Source organism: Phoca vitulina, unplaced genomic scaffold, assembly GCF_004348235.1.
Source record: "Phoca vitulina isolate PV1807 unplaced genomic scaffold, GSC_HSeal_1.0 scaffold10, whole genome shotgun sequence".
In the NCBI taxonomy this organism is placed as follows: Eukaryota; Metazoa; Chordata; class Mammalia; order Carnivora; family Phocidae; genus Phoca; species Phoca vitulina.
This window is the reverse complement of record NW_022589713.1, coordinates 50,831,042-50,853,925: the sequence shown is the minus strand read 5'-3', so window position 1 is coordinate 50,853,925 and position 22,884 is coordinate 50,831,042. Positions and strand designations below refer to the sequence as shown.

Below are 22,884 nucleotides of genomic sequence, written 5' to 3'. Positions count from 1 at the left end.
ATTGGTGTGTGAGTTGTATAGTCAAATAATGGAAAAACTAGTTACTAATATAATTTAGTTCTTTTTCTCTGGGTTAAACCAAGACTGAGCCTTGTTGTGTTGCAGGAAGGCAGATGGAGTGAGAGTTTAGTGTTAAAAAGATTGTGTCTACCCTAATCTAAACTTAGTTCCAGAAGTATAAATTGACTTCAGCACTACCAGTCCTCACCCTGACTGCCAGGTTTTCTCACTCTTCTCTAAATAGAAGAAGGTGTTTTAAGTACCTTATCCTTATTTTTCCAGCAATTACCTCTATTTCCATAGAAACCAGAAACAGCGGGAAGATGGATAGTTGTTAAAATTACTTGGATTGAGACTGCTGTGTTTTTATACCATTTATAGTACATTCTCATTTGTGTATTCCAGACTATGTAGTTACAACTCTAAGAGAAAAGTATAATGCATATTATAAATTTAAGATATTATTTGGATACAGTTTATTTTGAAAGTGCTGTCTTTCTTGTATTTTGTGAGGTTATTTCTGTTCCTTCAAAATAGAAGATTTTATATTCCCTATTCTCTTAGCTCCTATTTCTTTTTCTCTTGTTTCTCTCTCGATAAACAGAGGTTTGGGGTCAGTATCTGGCATTTCTTTCTCTTGGAGGGAGTCTTCAGAGATTTTTTTGTATTGGAGATTATGATCTGAATATTCAAATGTGGTCACATGTGAATGTTAAAGTCTAAGAGGTTATATAGTGGGGTGTAGGAGTAGGTCAGGATGTTTTTGATGACAATATTATGCTGTCATTGAAAAAATACTTTAATGGATTCATTAATAAGGGAAGAGACTATAAGAGGGAAGCCTGTTTATCATGTTGGCAAGTCCCAGGGCCCACGTCTCTCCTCTTCCTTTCTGTATTCTCTGTAATGTAATCCAACTCAAAGGCTTTAAATGATAACTATTTGTTCTTGACTCCTAAATGTGTGGTTCTGGTCCTCATTCATCTCTCTTATGTTCTAGATTTAGTAGCTGTGGCCTCGATGACATTTGCATTGGAGTGCCTAATAGGATCTCAGGCTTAACGTGTCCAAAAGTGGAAAGCCTGTTGTTGTCTCTTCCTGCCCCTCAAATCTGTTGTTCCCCCAGTTTACCCATTTCAGTCAGTGCCACCACCGTCAGCTCAGGCTAGAAACCTGAATTGATCCCCCAGTCTGTCTACCTTTGAAATCCTAATATATCTAAAATTTGTTCATTTTTTTCCTATCTCCACTGCTAAAACCCCACTGTAAGTCTTCAGCTTTTACCTGGATTATTGCAATAGATTTCTATTTCATGTCTGCCCTCTAGAATCTATTTTCTACCCAGGAATGAGAATGATCTTAAAATGTAAATTAGATCATGTCACAACAGGAAGAAGACAAAGTTCTTGAGTCAGGGAGCCTACATTCTAGTGAGGGAGATAGATCGTAAACAAGCAAGTAAGCAAATAAGCGAATGAATATCTAGAGTGATTACAGTTGGTAATGGAAGAAATACAACTACTCTTTGTTTAAGGAATTTAATGAAATTAATTTAAATTATTCCTAAAATCCTTGCAGCTAAGTGAAAACCATTAAATGAAAAAATTATTTCCACTAACATTATAGTATATGTCATCCCAACCCAGGACAATGAATAATTTTTTAATAATTTTTATAGGTAGAGAAATCTATTAATTGAACATTGAAAATGAATTTTTGTAAGTAATAATTTGAAGGCAAAAAGTTTGTACCCAAAGTAATACTCTTTTTTTAATTTCTGCATTTTTCCCCACAAAATTTTCAGCCCTTATTGGCTTATTATAATTGTGTACTCAACCTAAAACTTTAAAGTTATAGAACAGAAAAACAGTTTAGGGCAAAATAAAGGCTGAAGATGAAAACTTGTGGAAATAGTTCATGCACGTAACAGACTGAGAGCCATTGAAGATACCACCTCTTCTCTCTCTCACTTGATGTACATGTGCAAAGCAAATTGTTATGAATGCACCCAAACATGGCATTCCATTCAGATTTGTTCCATATGATATTCTACAAACTGTTACGGTAAATAAAATTTTTTAGTGTGTCTGTGCCTGAAGCCATAATAATGAAACATCAAACTTTTTATAATATATTGATTTAGAGTGCTTTGGGATGAAAAAAGTCATTTTAGTAAACACAAAAAGAAAAAAACCCAGGTTATAAAGGTGGTATAACCTGATTGTAAGAGTTATTTTTTTCTCTTTAGTCTACCTCTTCTCCACTTATGCGTGTCTCAGTGCACAATCTTACATCTCATGCTTTTGTCTCTGATTTCTTTCATAACTGCCATATCTATACTCTTGATTTAAGTTTTGGTTGAATTCTTTGACTTGATTTTCTAGCAAATTAGTTCATCACACTCAAGACACAAAGTAAATTACATCATCAGAGATTTGAGCATAGCATTTAGTTTAGGGAAGGGAGAAATGCGTATTTTTTTCTCTTCAAGGTTTTTCAAGCCGGACTTTAATTCTCATATTACAAAGTAAGTTAGGCAGAATCCCTAAGTACAGTGGAATTAGCTCTGCTGTTAGAAGGAAACTAAGTTTAATGTTAATCAGATCAAGGCTGGAAGGAGGCAATACCAGCCCTGAAGAAGGAAAAGACAGAGTTGCAGGCCCCCTGTGATTATGGCTGGGCCTGTTGTCATGGAGCTTTCTAGACCATCTCCTACGCTAACTGAGATGTAAACACCAACAGTGTTGGTGGCTGTGACTGCAAGTCTTTTTCTCTTTGCCTGTGAAAAAACTATGCATAATTCTGATTTGTCTCATGTGCGTAGGGCTAATGAAGTCTTGGGGTGAAATCATTGTAAAATGTTTCCCCACTTCTCTATTTGAAACAGTTGCTAGGAAAAGAATTGCTCTAGGAGGCTGGCAATAAAACAAAGCATAGGAATTAGGCTTTGAAATTACCTTGAAACTGGGCTTAGAAGAGGCAATAAGGTAACTTGCAGTCTAGTTTTTTATATGCTTGTAGCATACACATTAGTGAAAAGCAAAGCAGACCTTTTCTTAGATTGATTTTAAAACATGTCTGTTTGTGACCATGAGCCCCAGGGCCTTCCCAGAGCTTGACAATGTGCTGATGGTTGTGCAGCTTGGATGGAGGGTGCTCTGTGTCCTGCAGCTGCGCACTGGCTAGGTTCTGTCTCCACCAGAAGCAAGCTTTGTTCCGTGTGGCTCTGCTGTCCGCACACAGAGCAGCCTTTGATGGGCTGCCTTTGACGTGATTTGTTTACGGCAGCCAGAAATGCTTCCTGCATAATGAGAGCAGTTAATCATGGAAACTGGGCTATTCCTGTTTGTGCACTTCTAGCAATCTTCTGTTGTAAATATTAAAAGGTAATGACAAAAGGATGAAAACCTTTTTAAAAAGGCACAAATCAGTTAATCCATCAGATCATGTGATTGCTACTGATTACATGGATATCTTTAGGGAAGCAGAAAATGATTGCTGAACACATGCCTTGTGTTTTGATGATTGCATTAAAAGTCCCCCAGTGGGATGGCATTTATTGGCTCCCAGAGCTTTTCTTACATTAAATTTCAGGCAGCCAGTACAAGGAGAAGCATCATAACCTGTATATAACCACATATGTGCAGTTAAAGAATAATCTTGATCAGGCTCTGCTAGGTTCTGCTAAATAGATGAGGATTTTCAGCAAGATCCCAGACTTTTATTTTGAAGTGGAGTAGCAGCTGTTGGCTATTGCGGTGCAGAGCTGCAGCGCGGCCTGGGTCACACAGTGCTCCGGGTGTCTGCAGGCTGCAGGCCGAGCCCAGTGGCGCAGGCAGCAAGCTGCATTTATTTGCTGTGCTGTTTGACCTCTTGGTTTGAGAAAGCTCCCTGGACCATCTGAATGGCTATGGGAGATGGTGAGTAAGATCTATTTTTCTTCTTATGCTTGTGTTATGCACTTCCTGTTAAAGTGACGATCATTTGCTGTGTAAGAAATATATTTCTCCCTAAAGAACGAAGGACACTTGTGTGTGTGTTGTGTGTATGTGTGTGTGTACAGTCGTGTGTGCATATATGCACATGTGTGCTTACTTGCCATTTAATATCCTTTTCTACTTGATATGTCTATACGAGATCTGGCAAATATGCCAATTTACCTTGCAACCCAAGCAAGCCCTCAGTCTTTGGTAGTGGATACGTAGGGCTATTGGAAGAAACATGGAATATATGCAAAAGCTTTGAAGAAAGAATATGGAATGTGGCTCTTAGAAGAATGACAGATTTTGGCAGGAAGGTTTGGTTAGCAAGCTTGTCATCTTTCATGTTGTATATGACAACAAGTAGAATTTTGTGGTAATAAAGTATTTAAAGAAGCAAAATGGCTTGCCATAGACACTATTTTAATTAACATGCTTGTGATTTGCCAGTGTCCCTAGTAAATAGTTTTCTAGAAAATATTGCCTTTTACAAGTCCTATATAGGGTATAATTTTATTAAAAATGGATTTTGCTAGTGTTTTATTATATTTTTTTGTATTTCTATAGTGCTTTATAGTGTTCCAAAGCACTTTAGTATGCTTAGTATACATTAACTCCTTAGGTACAAATAACTATATGAAGTGTACAGAGTATTTTGGTGTTTCCATTGCACAGATTGGGAAACTGAGGCTTGCTGCTATGATAAGTCCTACATCTAGGCACAGAGAGCAAACCAGAAGCAAATCTAGAGCCTCAAGTTGCATTTGGTATTGTCCTTCATAACACTTAACTATCTGAGCGTGGTTCTTTTTTCATTATTAAAGCTTTTGTTAATATGCTTAGAGGTATATTTTATAATATCAATGCCAGAGACATGTATGAAGGGGTACTTAAAGTTCCTTAAAAATATTATGTGTATTTTTCACTAGGTTCTTAAGACTGGTCTGTATTTGGAAGTTTTAAGTCTAACAGTTTTATCCTTCCTTATGACGATATAATGACTTCTCTCTCAGGAGTTTGTCCCCTTGGGACTATGAGGAATGGGACGCAAATGTACCAAAATGATGATGTTGGTAAATAGTCGTTTAAGCTGTTATGTACATGTTAATAGAAATATGATAGTATATTTTGTTTTGGTATTATAATGGTTTATTCCAAGAATATACGTAACTGTTCTATATGTCCTTTTGGAAATAATTTTAACTACTAATTTTTAAGGCAAAATCCATCAAAATTAGCAAATTAAATTCTCATATACTTAAGAGCATTGCCAAGTTTATATATTTATTTATGTTTTAAACCGTAGTTTACAGGTGACTCTAAATGTTGCATTTGATTGGGACCATATCCAGATTTTCTTCTTTCTTAAACATAGATTTGATGACTATTAGTGTATATTTAATTTTCTTTTTTCAAGCAATGCATAAATACATTCAGACTACTTAGGAATGTACTAATTTTAAAAAATCAAAGTAACAGCCTTCTGTGAAGTTCAGAAGGTAACCTTACTGCTCATTCTGTTCTTCAAAATGGAAATACTTTTATTGGATGTTATTGATAATTATAGTAATACACTTTTATTTAAAAATAGGAAATCTAGCAGGGGCACCTGGTTGGCTCAGTCAGTAAAGCATGAGACTCCTGATCTTGGGGTTGTGAGTTTGAGCCCCATGTTGGGCATAGAGTTTACTTTAAAAAAGTTAATTTAAAAAATAAAAATAGGATATCTAAACAGTAAAGATACATAGTAACAGGTCATCCTGCGATTTGTAGTTTTTAACAGTTTCATATATACTTCTGTATATTAGTCTTTCTCACATGTAGTACACATATACTATACTAGTATCAGGTGTACATGTGTAACAAATGGATTATAAAACAAAACAAAACAAATGGGTTTTGTTATTCCTAACCTGTGTTGTTTCTTATTCTTTGATTTTAATTAACAAGTATCTTCTTTTCAAAATTCAAACAATGCAGATAAATTTCCCTCTGAACCTCCTTCAAGTCCAGATATAAACAGAGGTGAACACTTTTATTAGTGTGGTGTCTGTCTTTGCATACCTTTTACTGTCCCTTACATGCACATTAAGTATCAAAATAAATGGTTTTGTTTTTATTGTGTTTACATAAATGATATTGTTCTGAAAGTATTTTTGCCATTTGCTACATCTACTTGGTATGGCATAGAGTTTTTCTTTTTTTTTTTCTTTTTTTAATGTCCTCATGTGTAACTGTCTTGTTTGAACTGTTGCATAACATTCCATAGTATGGATGTATCATAACCATTTCTTCTATAGAATTTTAGGTTGTTTAATCACATACAATTTTATAAATTATTCTGAAACACCTTCCTACAAATAATGTGTGTGTGTATACACACACATATATGTTTCTTAAAATACTCTAGAAGTAGAATTTCTGTATCTTAAGTTTTTATTGATTTCAAATTGTGTTAGTTGTAGCTAATTTCCTCCAAAAGAGGCTTTACCACTTATATTCCCACCATCAGTGCCTGTTACCCTGCATTCTTTTCAGTTCTCGCTATTATTATTTTTAAAATTTGCCTGTCAAAGGGGTGAAAAATATCTCATCCTTTTAAAAACATCTCTGCTGTCCAATAAGGTTGATCATCTTCAAATGTTTGATTATTTGTATTTCCTTTTCTGTTTGTATTTCCTGTATCTCCTTTTCTTTATTCTTACCCAAGAATATAAAACCAAGTAGTCAGATGATTGTGAAGTAGCTCTGGGCAGTCAAATCAGATAGAGTTAAAAACCTGTAGGATTATTATGTGGCACTGAGCCCTGCAATCTGCCTCAAAAGCTCATGAGAGGAATTTGGCCTTTTGTTGTTACGCTGCAGAGTGGCTGGAAAGAAGTAAGGTTTTGTTGCAAATAGATTGTTTCTACACTTGTAACATTTCAACACAGTCTATTCTTCCAAACATGAATCTTTTAAAAAAACATATGTAAGTGATGATATAACCTTGACTTTCCAAAGGGAAGCCTTCTAGACCACTCTTGATTTGGAGTGGTCATATCACTACTGATTTGGTGGGAAGGGAACAATAGCAAGAAATTAGTGCTGAGTAGATATCTCCTCTTCTGTACCCTTGAATATTCTATGTGCTATGCTAGAATTGGGTTAACACAAATCACTCAAAGAAGGCAACCCTTTAACTTAGTGGCAAAAAGGCCAAACTTTTTTTCTGGAAGCAGTGATAATGGGGAAAACAAACAGTCTGTAAGAAGAAAAAGTAAATTATAAGGGACAAAAGATTGGGCATTCAGCAATATAGGTGGTAGTAGTGGGCGCTAAGATCAAAAATCTTAGCCTTCTTGAAACAGGCTCCGTTTACCCATTTGGGTGCAAGGTCTTGGGGCACCAGTAGCAACATATCCTCCAACATAAAGTTGCTAATGAACCTGAGTCTTCAAGAAATGGTTTACATTATTTTTTTGTACATGTAGAATGTATAGTTGATGTTCTTGACAGCTATTATGACCAAGTATAGTTGTCATGAAAATTTACCCAAAATGACTAGTTTTTGTGAAGGTTCTAAATAAACCTTATTGGGGAGCCTGGGTGGTTCAGTCCATTAAGCACCTGCCTTTGGCTCAGGTCATGATCTCAGGGTCCTGGGATTGAACCCCACAGCAGACTCCATGCTCAGTGGGGAGTCTTCTCCTCCCTCCCCCTCTACCCCCCCACTTGTGTTTTCACTCGCTCTTTCTGTCTCAAATGAATAAATAAAAAAATCTTTTAATAAATAGATAAATAAACCTTATTATGAGCATCATTTATTATTTACTTTGATATTATGGCTATTGTGAAATATACTGTTTTTAATTTTATTAATACTAAGTAATGGTTTAAATTGTGTCTGCCCCTTCATTGAACTATCAAAGGTCTTAAATTTTTAATGGGCTCCTTTAAAGAAAAGGATAAAAGTCTTCAAGTAGGTTTTTAACTAGTGAGTTAATAACTACCTAAAAATTCTAAGAGACTTTATGAAATTTCTTGGTCTCTTTTAAACTTTATATGAGATGGACTTTATTTTTTTTTAAATAAAATTGTTAACAATTTAAGATTAACTGTGCTGCTGAAAACACAGCATCTTTATGTGAATATTAAAATTTGGCCATTTTATTTTGAAGCATTTGGATTTTTAATTTCTAGTCATTTACTGAACTTTTTTGTTTTAGTTTAAATTGAATACATTTTAAATGTTTACTGTTTGATTATTTTACTTCTGAAGGCTTGTGATTTTTCTTTATCTCTGAGAAATCTTCTCTTTTATTTTTTTTGATAAGTTTCTCCTCTTCATTAGCTTTAGTCTCTCGTTACGGAGTTGTTACCAGTCAGATATTGAACCTTGTATGTTGATTCACTGTCCATTATGTTTTGTCTCTTCACCTAAGTTTTATGTCTTTCTCTTTTCCCTTGTATTCTAGGGGATCTCCTTGACTTTCTCATCTAATCCTTCCATTAAATTTTAATTTTAGCAAATAAAAGTTTATATAAGAACTTTTTTTCCCTTTTCTGGTGGTTCCATTTTTATAGAAGTGTGTGTGTGTGTGTGTGTGTGTGTGTACACGTGCACGCACTCACATGCATACTTATATATAAAATATTGAGCTTTCTGAGTTGGGGGTGGGAAAAGTTTAATGATGAAATCATTTCATAGGTTTTCAGTGATTCCTTGCAAATCATTCCTGTACTTGTTGGCTTAGAGAGTGTCACTTCTCCGTCATTCTGTGAGGTAGATCAGTCCTCACTGTTGTTTCAGTCTGCTTCTGAGAATTCTGAGTTGCAGCTTTCTGTGGTTTTATTCTTCAAAAGCTTTCCATCCTTTTAATTTGCATTTTATGAGAATTTTTTGCTATCTTTTGGGTGCTGATTTCACATACTTTGCCCTGCCTTATTTTCTGTGGTCTTATGATGTGCTTATAATTTTATAGGGGTTCCATTACAGGGTTTTAAGCAAGAGAGCAAAGTGATTCAAATTATCATAGTTCTTTTAAAGAAGAATTTCAAACATACCCAGAAATAAAGAATATTGTGGGGGCGCCTGGGTGGCTCAGTCGTTAAGCGTCTGCCTTCGGCTCAGGTCATGATCCCAGAGTCCTGGGATCGAGTCCCACATTGGGCTCCCTGCTCAGCGGGGAGCCTGCTTCTCCCTCTCCCACTCCCCCTGCTTGTGTTCCTGCTCTCGCTCTCTCTCTCTCTGTCAAATAAATAAAATCTAAAAAAAAAAAAAAAAAAAAAAGAATATTGTGACATACGTCTATTACTACCTACTCTCCAGCTTAAAGAAATTATCAATACATATCCAATCTTTATTCATCTGTATCCCTACCTATCTTCCCCAGCCCTACCTATCATGCTGGACCAGGGTATGGGTGTGTAGACACACATGCACATGCACTCACACATAAAGTAAAGTAAAACATCTTTTTAAAAAGGCAATTAGAGAACTTTTTAAAGGACAGTAGGGGGTGCCTGGGTGGCTCAGTCATTAAGCGTCTGCCTTCGGCTCAGGTCATGATCCCAGGGTCATGGGATCGAGTCCCACATCAGGCTCCCTGTTCCATGGGAAGCCTGCTTCTCCCTCTCCCACTCCGCCTGCTTGTGTTCCCTCTCTCGCTGTGTCTCTCTCTGTCACATAAATAAATAAAATCTTTAAAAAAATAAATAAACTAAAAGACAATAGAAGTTTGTTTGTTACCAGGAAATATTTTATTGACAACCAGTTTTCACACCTAAAAAATTAACCCTTAGTATCAAATACTCAGTATTCAGATTTACTCAGTTGTTTCCTAAATACCTTTTTACAAATTGAATTTTAATTCAAACAAGGTTCACCATTGTAATTGGTTGATATATCGCTTAATGCTCTATTCATCTGTAGCAGTTGTCTCTCTTTTTCTCCTCTTGCCACTTACTTGTTGACGAAAAAATATATCTATCAGGTAAAGTTTTCCCACATACTAGATTTTGATGATTACATTGCCATGGTGATTTTATGTTTTTGTTTTAAAGGTTTTTATATACCCTTTATTTCCTGAAAATTAAAAATTCTGCTAATGGCTTGATCAGAATCAGGTCTAATTTTTTGTTTCTGTTTCTTGGGCGGTTTTTGGTACACATTTTTATAGGTGGTATTATGCATTTTTATCAGAAGCCATGCAGTGCCTGATTGTCCTTTTTTTTGTATATTAATATTGAACAGTGGGTTCAGGTGTTGTTAGCCTGATCTGTTCTTTATAAAGTTCCCCATCAGCCTTTCATTTAACAGTTTTAGCAGCCACTGGTCTAAATTACATTTTTAGATGATCTCATTGTCTACTGTGGGGTTTGGAAGGTCGAGAATGGAAGCAGGGAGACCAGTTAAGAAGTTGTTGTAGCGGGGCGCCTGGGTGGCTCAGTCATTGGGTGTCTGCCTTCAGCTCAGGTCATGATCCCAGGGTCCTGGGATCGAGCCCCACATCGAGCTCCCTGCTCCGCGAGAAGCCCGCTTCTCCCTCTCCCACTCCCCCTGCTTGTGTTCCCTCTCTCGCTGTGTCTCTCTCTGTCAAATAAATAAAAAATATTAAAAAAAAAAAAAAAAGTTGTTGGAGCAATATAGGAAGAGAAGATACTGGTCTGGTCTTAGATTAGGAATGGCACCAGAAGTAAAGAGTAATTAGGTGGATTTGAGATATAATTTGGAGTTATATACAACAAGAATTATTAATACGTGATCCGTGTGGGGCAGAGAACTTGGAATGCGGCTCCTTGTATATCAAGAGCTTGAGTAGCTAAATAGATGGTGATGTCATTTACTGGGATAGAGGTAGATTTAGGGAGAACAGAGAACAGGTTTGAAGATGGTGTTGGTGTTAGGTTACATATGTCAGATTAGAGATACCTTTGAGATATCTATGGATGGGGGAGATGTTTAGTAGGGCAGTTGAATATTTACGTCTGGAATTCAGAGATGGTATAGGCTAGAGACAAACATTTGAGAGTTGTCAGCATATAGATGTTTTAAACTGTTGAGAATGGATGAAGACATTTAGAAAGTGTGTAGTCTGGAGAGAAGGAGGATATTCCACATTTAGTGATTGGATAAAGGAGAAAGACTGAACTAGAGGGACCTGTGAGGTCGGAGGAAAGCCAAGGAGAGTGTTCTGTTGTAAAAGCAGAATGAGGAGTGTAGGCAATTGACACTTGAGTTTTCTGAGACACCTGTGGTACCAGAGCTTATAGTGATTATTGTTTCCTGATCTCAGTTACTAATTTATCTGTTACATATGAACCGTGGTCACTGTTAGATATGTAAGAGGGTAAAACCACTCAGGAATCCAGAGTCCTCTTACTCATTGTTTTAATTAGAATAAGGAAGGATATAGCTTCAAGGGAAAAGAGGAACTTTGGTATAAGAAGCTACTTAATATGAAACAGTATATTTGTGCATGAAGATCTATGGTGTTGTGGGTTCTTCTTTCTGAACTCGTTGATTTACTGAAGGAAAGCCACACAAAATGAATTTTTTAAATGAGATAGGATATAAAGTTTTGGCTTTCTCTTTTGTTTGGCATGTAAGAATGGAGGAGTTTTTCATCCTTTATGTGAATTCAGAAGCAGAAATTTCAGGTTTTGGAACACATGTACCCATAAAAGTGAAGTGAAAAGTTTGAATAGCCATTTGAATATATGGCTTTCCTTTGAAGGGAAAAAGAAAAAAGGGAAGGGATTTGATTATGGTAATATAAATTTACAGTTCATATCTGAAACTTTGGGGACCAGCTATGTTTTGGAATTCTGAGTAGGTCAGATTTTAGAAAAGTAATGATCATAACCATATGTGATACAACAACTTCAGCTGGGTCTGGGGCTGTACCTTGTAATCAAGCACATTAATATTTTTACAGTTAAATATATGCAAATTCACAATGAGTGAAGTAAAAACAATAAATAGCCTCATGTCAGTTCACATGTTTTGCCATAAGTTCAAATCAGTTTAGATTTTGCTACCAAATGAATTTTAAAAGACAACAATTTAAAGAAAAGTTAATACCTGTTCTTCTCAAACTAGTCCAAAAAAATAGAAGAGGAAGGACGCTTCCAAATCCATTCTATGAAGCCAGCATTACTCTGATACCAAAACCAGATAAAGATACTACAAAAAAAAAAAAAGAGAACTACAGGCTGATGAACATAGATGTAAAAATCCTCAACAAAATTTTAGCAAATTGAATCCACCAATAAATTAAAAATCATTCACCATGATCAAGTGGGATTTATTCCTGAGATGTAAGGGTGGTTCAGTATTCACAGATCAGTCAACAATGGTACATCACATCAACAAGAGAGAGTTTAAAAACCATATGATCAGGGGCTCCTAAGTGGCTCTGTCAGTAAGGCATCTGCCTTTGGCTCAGGTCATGATCTCAGGGTCCTGGGATTGAGCCCCACATCAGGCTTCATGGGAGCCTGCTTCTCCCTCTCCCATTGCTGCGCCCCCTGCTTGTGCTCTCACTCACACTTGCTCTCTCTCAGATAAATAAATAAATAAAAACATATGATCATTTCAGTAGACACAGAAAAAGCATTTGACAAGATACAACATCCATTTTTGATAAAAACTCCCAACAGAGTAGGTTTAGAGGGAACATACCTCAACATAATAAAAGCCATATATGAAAAACCCACAGCTAACATCGTACTCAGTGGTGAAAAACTGAGAGCTTTTCCCCTAAGATCCAGAATAAGACCACTTTTATTCAACATAGTACTCGAAGTCCAAGAAAAAGAAATAAAAGGCATTTAGACTGGGTAAGAAAAAAAAACTTTCACTATTTGCAAATGACATGGTACTATATATAGAAAACCTGAAAGATTCCATCATAGTACTACTAAAATTGATAAATGAATTCAGTAAGGTCACAGGATACAAAATCAATGTACAGAAACCTGTTGCATTTCTATACAATAATAATGAGGCAGCAGAAAGAGAAATTAAGAAAACAATCCCATGTACAGTTGCACCAAAAATAATAAAATACCTAGTATTAAACTTAACCAAGGAGGTGAAAGACCTGTACTCTGAAAAACTATAAAACATTGATGAAAGAAATTGAAGATGACACAAACAAATGGAAAGATATTCTGTGCTCATGGATTAGAAGAACAAGTCTTCTTGTTAAAATGTCTATACTATCCAAAGCAATCTACATATTTAATGCAATCCCTATCAAAATACCAACAGCATTTTTCACAGAACTAGAACAAACAATCCTAGAATTTGTATGGAACCACAAAAGACCCCAAAGAGCCATCTTGAAAAAGAAGAACAAACCTGGAGGTATCACAGTCCCAGATTTCAGGATTCACTACAAAGCTGTAGTGATCAAAACAATATGATACTGGCACAAATAGACACATAGATAAGTGGGACAGAACAGAGAGCCCAGAAATCCATGATTATAGTCAATTAATCCTTGACAAAGGAGGCAAGTATATACAGTGGGAAAAAGACAAATCTCTTCAACAAATGGTGTTGGGATAACTGGATAGCTACATGCAAAAGAATGAAACTGGATCACTTTCTTACACCATAATACAAAAATAAACTCAAATGGAATAAGGACCTACCTAAATATGAGACGTAAAACCATAAAAATCCTAGAAGAGCACAGGCAGTAATTTCTCTGATACTGGCCATAGCAACATTTTTCTCAATATGTTTGCTAAGGCAAGGGAAACAAAAGCAAATATAAACTGTTGAGACTACATCAGAATAAAAAGCTTATGCAGAGTGAAGGAAACAATCAACAAAACTAAAAGCCAACCTCTGGAATGGGAGAAGATACTTGCAAATGACATATCCAAGAAAGAGTTAGCATCCATTAATATATAAAGATTACTCAGCCATATAAAAGAATGAAATATTGCCATTTGCAACAACATGGAGGGATCTGGAGAGTATAATGCTAAGTGAAATAAGTCAGAGAAAGACAAATGCCATATGATTTCACTCCTATGTGGGATATAAGAAACAAAACAAAGGAACAAAGAAAAAGAGAGACAAACCAAGAAACAGACTCTTAACAATGGACACAAACTGATGGTAACCAGAAGGGAGGTGAATGGGCGGATGGGTGAAATAGGTGAAGGGGATTAAAAGTACATGTGTCATGATGAGTACTGAGTAATGGATAGAATTATTGAATCACTATTGTACAACTGAAACTAATATAAGACTGTATGTTAACTACACTGGAGTTTAAAAAAAAGACAAAACATGCTAAAGCTAGACTCTTAGAATTTACTGACTTTCAGGCATTGCAGATAAGGGATTATGGGCCTATCATCTCTCAGTGCTTGCTGACAACAGTGTCCCGTTATTATATGAATGCAACAAAAGGTAGAGTCTTCTTCTACTTGGGCTTCTTTTTATTTCTTCTTCCTCCCTATCTGTTATCTCCATCTTTTTCTCCCACTCTTCTTAGCTACTCTCCTTTCTCCTCCTCTTCCATTTCCGTCACACACATAACCACTGCAGCTTGCCACTTTATTAGTTTTTATCCTCTAGTACTTTTTAATAGGTTCATCTTGTTCATTTTCTGCACCAAACCATAGTAATTTCTTTTGAAACATTGGAGTGAGAACAAAGGTGTCAACATAATCATGCTTTCTGCATTTAATCCTCTTTTATTCAGTAAATATTAAAGCACCTACTATAAGTATCCCAGGTGATTTTTTTCTGATTTATCTTCCAGTTCACTTCAGCTGTATCTAATCTGTCATGTCTGCCCACTGAATTTAAATTTCAGTCATTATATTTTTATTTCTAGAAGTTCTGTTTGGTCTTTTTAAAAATCTGTCACTTTTTGGGGCACCTGGGTAGCTTAGTCCATTGAGTATCTGACTCTTGGTTTCGGCTTGGGTCATGATCTCAGGGTCCTGGGATTGAGCCCTGCATTGGGCCCCATGCTCAGCAGGGAGTCTGCTTGAAGATTCTCTCTCCCTCTCCGTTTGCCCCTCCTCTGCTCACACACACATGCTCTCACGCTCTCTCTCTAATAAATAAATCTTAAATCTGTTACTCTTTAAATTTTTCTTTTTTAAAGATTTTATTTATTTGACAGAGAGAGACACAGCGAGAGAGGGAACACAAGCAGGGGGAGTGGGAGAGGGAGAAGCAGACCTCCCATGGAGTGGGGAGCCTGATGCGGGGCTCGATCCAGGACCCTGAGATCATGACTTGAGCCGAAGGCAGACGCCCAACGACTGAGCCACCCAGGCGCCCCTCTTTAAATTTTCTGATCCCTGAAATTATTTTCAAGCTTGTCTAGTAAAGCTTTTGTAGTCTATGCTTGGTAACTCTAGGATTTTTAGTGGATCTGTTCCTATTATCTATCTCTGTTTATTCTTGCTCTTGGTGTCTTGTTTCCTGTCATGCCAAGTGACCTCTCAAAAATTATTTGTGCACGTAATATGAGGCCAGAGACTTTATCCCAGGAAAATTTTGCATTTGCCTTGGCTTTTGCGTGGGAGTGGGAATACTACCAGCGTGAGCCTGCTAAGTTCCAAGGGCTTGACTCTCTTGACTGTCCAAGCAGTTGACCTTAATCAAGTATTCCTTTTGATTTACTTCTCTGTTGCTTTCTTTTGAGAAAAATTGGAAAAGAATAAAAGGCCATAAGAAGATAAGGACTTACTTATGGTTCACTTTAACCTTGATAGTATAGTTGTTTGGTATACCAGCTTTCAGTGGGAACAATATCATATTAGACTCTATATCTTTTTTATGTGGGCTTCAAAATCTGTTCCTTTGCCTCACAAGGCCTTCAGAATAGAAATTCATATGTACTGATTCTGTCCCCTGTTTCTTACTATTTTGTCAGGTACTTAATTGTTTTAAAGAAGATTTTTTTTTAAATGTCTATTCTATTGAGTGTTTATAGTTGTTTGCCTTTGGAGTTTTGTTTCAGTAACCTGGAGACTGAAGGTCTCCCTACTATGAAATGGGTCCTTCTAAGCATTGTTCCACATGGCATAGTTGTGGCAGTGGACAAAACAGACAAAACTTCTTACTCTAACAGATAATACATTTCAGTGGGAAGAGTCAGATAATAAACAAGGTAAAATATATAGAGGTAAGTGCTAAGGAGAGAAATAAAGCAGGGAGGTGTAGGGAATACATCAGTAGTGTCAGGATGTTGGAAAGTTTATAATTTTAGTATCCAGAGAAGACTTCATTGGGAAAGAGAAGAATAAAGTTCTGAAGTTGGTGAGTAAATAGGGCAGCTATGGAGGGGAAGAGCATTCTAGGCAAAGGGAACAAGTGCAGAGGCCCTCTTGGGAGTCTCAGCAAGAAGACTGGTGAGGCTGGATTGGAGCAAAAGATGGAGAGCAGCAAGTTGGGTCATGTTGGAGAGAGAACTACATAGTATCTAAGATCTTGCAGATTTTGAAGTACTGGTAGGCCTTTTTATGGAGTCATAAGAGGATTTTGAGCAATGGTGGTGTGACTTCGTTCAACTCAGGACATTATTTTGAAAACAAGCTCAAAAGGGCAAACGTAGGAAGTAGGAAGAAGGGTTAACTATGATACTTATCCTGGGATTTTTCTAGGTAATGGGGTTATAGGGTAAACAAGATAATGTTTCTGCTCCCTTTCAGTCCAACTTCTAGTTCACTCTTAAAAGTATTATTTCAGGAAGTGATAGGTGCTAGGAAGAAATATAATTGATTTGGTCTGAATATTTTATAGTTAAAATATTTTTAAGCCTAGAATATTTATAATCTTTATAATTACAAAACATTTTTAATTTAGGGACTTTTGATGATGAATTCATTTTATGAATTCTTTTAGCTTATAGTCAAGAAAAGATATAACATTATTGGAAGTTGTAAAAAATTTTCCCCCTCTGTAGATAGGTCCTTTTTTATTTTATATTTTCGAAGCTGTGTTCCTGGGTACGTAAAAATTTAGGGTTCTTTTTTCCCTGTTGGATTGACCCCCTTTATCATTATTAAGAGTCTATCTCTAGTAATGCTTCTTAAAACTGCTTTGTTTGAAATTAGAATAAGCTACATCAACTTGGTGTTTGCTGTAGTTTGTCATTTTACCTTTAACTTTTATGTGACTTTGTAAAGTATATCTCATTTAAGCAACCTATTTTTTAAAATTCAATATTGGTCTTTTACTTGGAATATTTAGTTCATTTACTTTTAAGGTAGTTACTGATATATTTGGCTTCATTTTTGCCCCTTTGCCTTCTATTTCTGTTTCATCCACTTGTTTTCAGTCCTTCTTTTTGTCCCCTTCCTGCCTCTTTTCAGATAATCAGATTTTAAAATTTTTCTTGTATTAGTTTATTTATGTATACAGTTAGTCTTATTTTAGTGGTTACCCTAGAGCAGGGATTGGCAGACTGTTGCTTACAAGCTAAATCCAGTAGTACCCTCCTGATGTACATAAAATTTTATCAAAACACAGCCACACCCATTTGTTTACATATCCTGTATCACTGCCTTGGCACTACAATGGCATAATTGAGTAGCATAATTGAGTAGCTGCACAGAGAGACCACATGTATGGTTTACAAAGCCTAAAATATTTATTATATGGCCCTTTATAGAAAAAAATTTGCCAACTCCTGCTGTTGAGCAATGGTTCTTAAACTTGACCATACATCGGAGTCACTGGGAGGGTTTGTTAATACACAGAATGCTGGGCCCCCATCTCCAGAGTTTCTGATTCATTAGATTATTGTTGGGACCAGAGAATTTGCATTTTTAAGAAACTGCCAGGTGGTGCTCTGCTGCTGGTCCAGTACCGCTGTCCTAGAGGTTACAATATGTATATTTGACTTACTCAATCAAAAATTGTGTGTTTACTACTTCCACAATAATGCTTAGAAGTCTTAGAACCCTTTAACTTTGTTTGCTTACCTCTTAGGAGCACTATTTTATAATTTCAAACTGGCAACTCAAAGGTCCATCAACAGAATGGATATTGCTAGATTATAGTACACTAGATAACTATAAGCAATGAAAATGAATCTTCCAAACATATTGAGTGAAAAGAAGCTAGATATCAGAGTAGATATTGTATGATTCCTTTTGTATAAGGCTCAAGAATGGGCAAAGCCAATTATGAAGTCAAGGCTAGTTAGTTGGCTTTGATAGGAAGTAATGATTTTGGGGAGGTCAATGAGGGTGCGTATAGGATGCTGATAATGATCTCTTGGTCTGGAGACTGGTTACATGGGCATGTTTGTTTTGTGAAAATTCATTGCACTCATACTTAGGATTTATACACTTTCATCTACCTTATTTTGATAAAAAGTTAAAATTTAATTTCCCAGTAGTTTTAGAATGTTAAGAGTTAATTTTTTTTAAGTGGTAGAGACATTTACTCTTCATTTCTTGTGTGTGTAGGAACAGAACACTGTTTCCATGGGAACTTCTGGCTACTCGGTGTTTCAGTACCTATCTTTCTGTGGATTTATGTGTCTACTCTGTCTCTCTTAGCTGTATATTTTTTTACATGGTGATGGCAAAAAAGTTTATTTGGGATCGTATTAGTGTTTTTATTTTTATTTATTTATTTTTTTAAAGATTTTATTTTATTTGAGAGAGACCACAAGGACAAGCGGAGGGGGAGGGAGAAGCAGATGCCCCGCTGAGCAGGGAGACCGATGCAGGGCTCAATCCCAGGACCCTGAGATCATGACCTGAGCTGAAGGCAGATGCTCAACCGACTGAGCCACCCAGGCGCCCCCCCAGATTAGTGTTTTTAACAGAACAAACCTTTATATATATGTAGGTTTTAAGTGATCCCATCTGGCTCCCTAATATTATTATGCTAAAAAAAAAATGTCTTTTAACTTGAAGGTACTTTTTTCTTATAAATTGTGCTATTTAAGGGAAAAAAACCACTTGCTGAAATTGAGTGTGGCTTTATATTGGTGTGTCTATTTGATTTTCTTTTTTCCAAATAAAAGTCTTACCACTTATTTGGTATATTTTCTTTAAAATATATTTAATAGTTGGACTTGAAGTATCCCTTTGTAGTAATGATTTCATTCTAGTTGATTTGGGTATTTGCATAGGTAAGGGGGAGCAGGTTGAAAGGAAAAAGACTGACATATTGATCTGAAGCCTGTGGTAAATCTGCTTCTCTGCCTCGCCCATCTTGTTTGTCGTGGTTGGTTTGTGCAGGGTCCTAGAGAAAACCATCTTCTCAGACAAGTAAATGCATACAGCTTGTGATTTTTTTTTGTGGGGATTGGGGGGGTTCCATTTTATACAAGGAGATGATCCTAGTGTGGTCATTAATAAATATTCTAAAAGGAGCTTTGGGTAGAATATTTTAGAATCATTTATGAAAACAAATTGTTTGGTTTGGTTTCTGTGCCCTAAATAAACAGAAAATTGTAAGATTACAGAGTTAATTATGCACAGTAATGAGCACTGTGATATTCCATGTTTTACTGATGCAATAATAAGCACCACAGCAGAATGAATATTGCATAAAACCTTATTTTGTATTTGTATTAATTTTCATGTGAATTACATAGGAGAAAACAAATTTAGGTTTATAAACCTTTGTATTGAAAGCCTTTGAAATTTAGGTAAAGAATAAGGATTGCAGCTGCATAGATAATATTTTAAATACATGGAGAATTTTTACCTTTCATCTGGCAGTAGCTGCCATAAGATGATGTCACCTTGTAGCTGATTGGCTCTTACAGCACCTAGGGCAGGGAAGAGAAAGAAAAATGCCGGCACAAACCTCAGCGGTGGTTCTGTGGTTGTTTCTGTCTATTTTTGATAGAATCTTTGATTAGTACTGAATCTGCTGTATTTGGCCATGTGAACCATTGGGAGCATCCTAGGGTGAGGGAAATTAAGAGCTTTCAGAGGAATGAGGCGACTGATTTGCAAACGGATCTGTGATTGTAAGTTGCAGGATCTGGGTGTAAGGAATAAGGCAGGGTGTGCTGGAAGATACACTATGGGAGGAGCTGGGAGAAAATGCTTACATGAGTAGCAGAAAAAATGAAAATGCTCTTTGCTATCCTTCGAGTTAATGTATTTGGTTTTATGTTTTGACTTAATATATAGGTAGGAAATAGGATAATAGTGCAATCAATTTTTAAATTATACTGTGTATTTTATGTGGTGTTAGCCAATATATAAATGCTTATTCAAAGGAGCTTTATTTTGTATTATATCTTATAGAGTAATGATTTTATATGTAGCTTTATTTGATTTTTGAGTCTTATGGAAAATGGAGCAAAGCTTAGTTCTCTTAAAATACATTTTTCTAATGCTTTGTGCAGATAAAAGCTTTGATGATGAAGAATCAGTGGATGGAAATAGGCCATCATCAACTGCTTCAGCCTTCAAGGTTCCTGCACCTAAAACATCCGGAAATCCTGTCAACAGTGCAAGGAAGCCTGGTTCAGCAGGTGGCCCTAAGGTTGGAGGTAATGTAAATCCATTTCAAATCTGATGTGAATGCCTCATGCCCTTCATATGGACACACATACTTAGAACTTCAGAGGAATATGTTTATTCATGACTGCAGCACGATTGCAGATCTGGAGAGTCTATTGCAACACACAGAAGAATATGCTGCCTTTTCAGAAATGTTTTTAAAATACTGTATATTGCTGTTTCCTGTGGATTAGTGAAGTCTTAAGAGTATTCATTTTTCCTATGTCATTTTTAAAGGGAGACATTTAAGGGAGTGTTGGGATTTGGGTTTTTTTTGTTTTTGTTTTTTAAGGAGAGAGCAGGTTTTTCAGAATTTGGCTATTAATTTTCAGGTGCTATAGTTGTTAAAGAAATACTGATTTATGTAACATTTCTATAAATTCATATAGTAGTGAGTCTTGAATACTTCAGTGTTGAAAAAATGGTTGAAGATACTGGATATTGAATCATTTGTCACAATGGGAAATGGGTGGTGGTCAAGTAAAATTGCCTTAAAAACGGTTTCTGAATTAGATAATAATAAATAGGATAAAACAGTTTTTATGAATATATACAACACATAGTACATTCTTTGATCACATTAGAACTGCTTCTAGCATATTGTTTATCTTTTTAAAATTTCTATGGGTTTTTTTCATATTCTAATAAGAAAGCCATGAGTACTTTTCAGGTGCTAGTTTCTGCCAGATCTTTCTGGTAAAATGAATCCTATTAGAATAAGGAAATATTTAATGCTAAAAGGACATTAGCTTCTTTCTCTTTTTCTCTTTCTTTCTTTCTTTTCTTTCTTCCTGTCTGACTTCCTTTCGTGTGTGTGTTGGGTGTGTTTTAGTTATAATTTGGGAAAACAGATTTTCCTTGTTTATGATAACTGGTAGGAAAATCATAGTCTTCAGAATTTTTGTTTTTCTTCTTTTTATCTATATCTCCTTTATTAAAAGCATAAAGGAAAGAAAAATAAACTGTATATTTTGACCAGGTCCTGTAAGTTGTGTTCTGTTGATCTTTCTATACCACTGAACATTAATTTCAAGTCATATATATTCTTAATGTAGGAAAAATACCATAAATACTGCATTTTAACTATCTTTTTTGTGCCATATAACTCTCAAGAAAGACAGTTTGATATATATAGACACACTTATATATTTATATGTAAATGTATACATATATTTACATATATTCATATGCATATAAATAAATAGGTGAATATTGTGAAACAAATGTCTTACTGATTTATCTGGGTATTTTGAGTATTTACATCTTACTGGTTTTTTTTTTTTTTTGTTTTTTTTTTTTTGCTTTGCATTATAGGAATATATTCTTATCCAAATGTTAGTTATCATATCCTATTACATGGTATTTTCTATTATGCATTCTTATCTCTGGTAAAAAGTATCATATTCTGTGGTTTCTTTCTTTTGTAACAAATGGCTACCTTGAATTACTGCAAGGGGAATTTTTTGTCTTGATTTTTGAATTAGAGATTTCGGATATATATAATTATTTCATGAAATGTCTTATTTGACTTAAAATGAATTAATATTTGAAATACATGGTGATAATATATAATATTTTTGTGATTCTGAGCCATGGTGTATAATTAGCTCTGTATTTCATGTTTTATTATCCTTTCTTAGATGAAAATTGAGGTTGTAGTTTATCCAGCAAAGCTCACTTAATTTTGGTGTTAATTGAATTGATACAATCTGATATTCTTTGTAACAAAACAGAAATTTTCTTTATGCCACCTCGCCTTCTCTGGTTTGTAGTCCTACCAGATATGAAAATGCTAGGTAGCTTTTGTGATCGTAGGCATTAATCACTCATACAGATTATATCATCCATCTAAGCAGCGGCTCTTTTGATAAAAAAATAAGGGTGAGGACTTCATTCTTTCTTCCTTCTCCTCCTCATCCTCTTCCTCATCCTTCTTTTGGCAATTGCAGATTCAGTCTGCAATTTTTTGTTTGTTGCTTTTGTTTGCCACAGCTCATTTAGGTTCACTGCCTATTTTTCTAAGAAAAGAGTACTAGCCAGAGGATATTGATACTGCTTCAGAAATTAATGCCCTTCTTGGCTGTCAGTCCTTCGAAAATTTAACTTTAGAGTTTCTGTTCTTGGCACAGGCTTATTGATTTTTAAATTAGTTCTAGAAAGTTTTCTGAAAGTTGTAGAATCTTGGAGTTAGAAGGGACGTTGGCATATAGTTCAATTTACTATTCAAATATAGTAGTCCCTTTTATAATGTTCCTGATAGCATGACTATTCAACATCTGATTAAAATAATGTGTGCTCATGGATTAAAATTCGGAACAAAAACCATCTACAGTACCACTACATGTGGGTATAATCAACTGATAAATTATGATGTAATTCTAGTTGCTTTCATAATTACTTT

At 35.6% G+C, this 22,884-nt stretch overlaps 1 protein-coding gene across 34 annotated transcripts in view; it reads left to right on the top strand.

The window, feature by feature from the left end:
- Nucleotides 1–22,884, top strand: part of CLASP2 (cytoplasmic linker associated protein 2) — a 182,374-nt gene that overhangs the window by 42,153 nt on the left and 117,337 nt on the right. For 27 of the 34 annotated variants that reach the window (XM_032409083.1, XM_032409082.1, XM_032409081.1 and 24 more), the window contains exon 8: nt 20,327–20,473. In XM_032409083.1, the coding sequence (XP_032264974.1) occupies nt 20,327–20,473 (147 nt within the window). Of the gene's footprint in view, nt 1–3,217; nt 3,921–19,647; nt 19,943–20,326; nt 20,474–22,884 lie in introns of those variants that run through there. The other 7 variants (XM_032409108.1, XM_032409109.1, XM_032409112.1 and 4 more) reach the window with 5 other exon arrangements.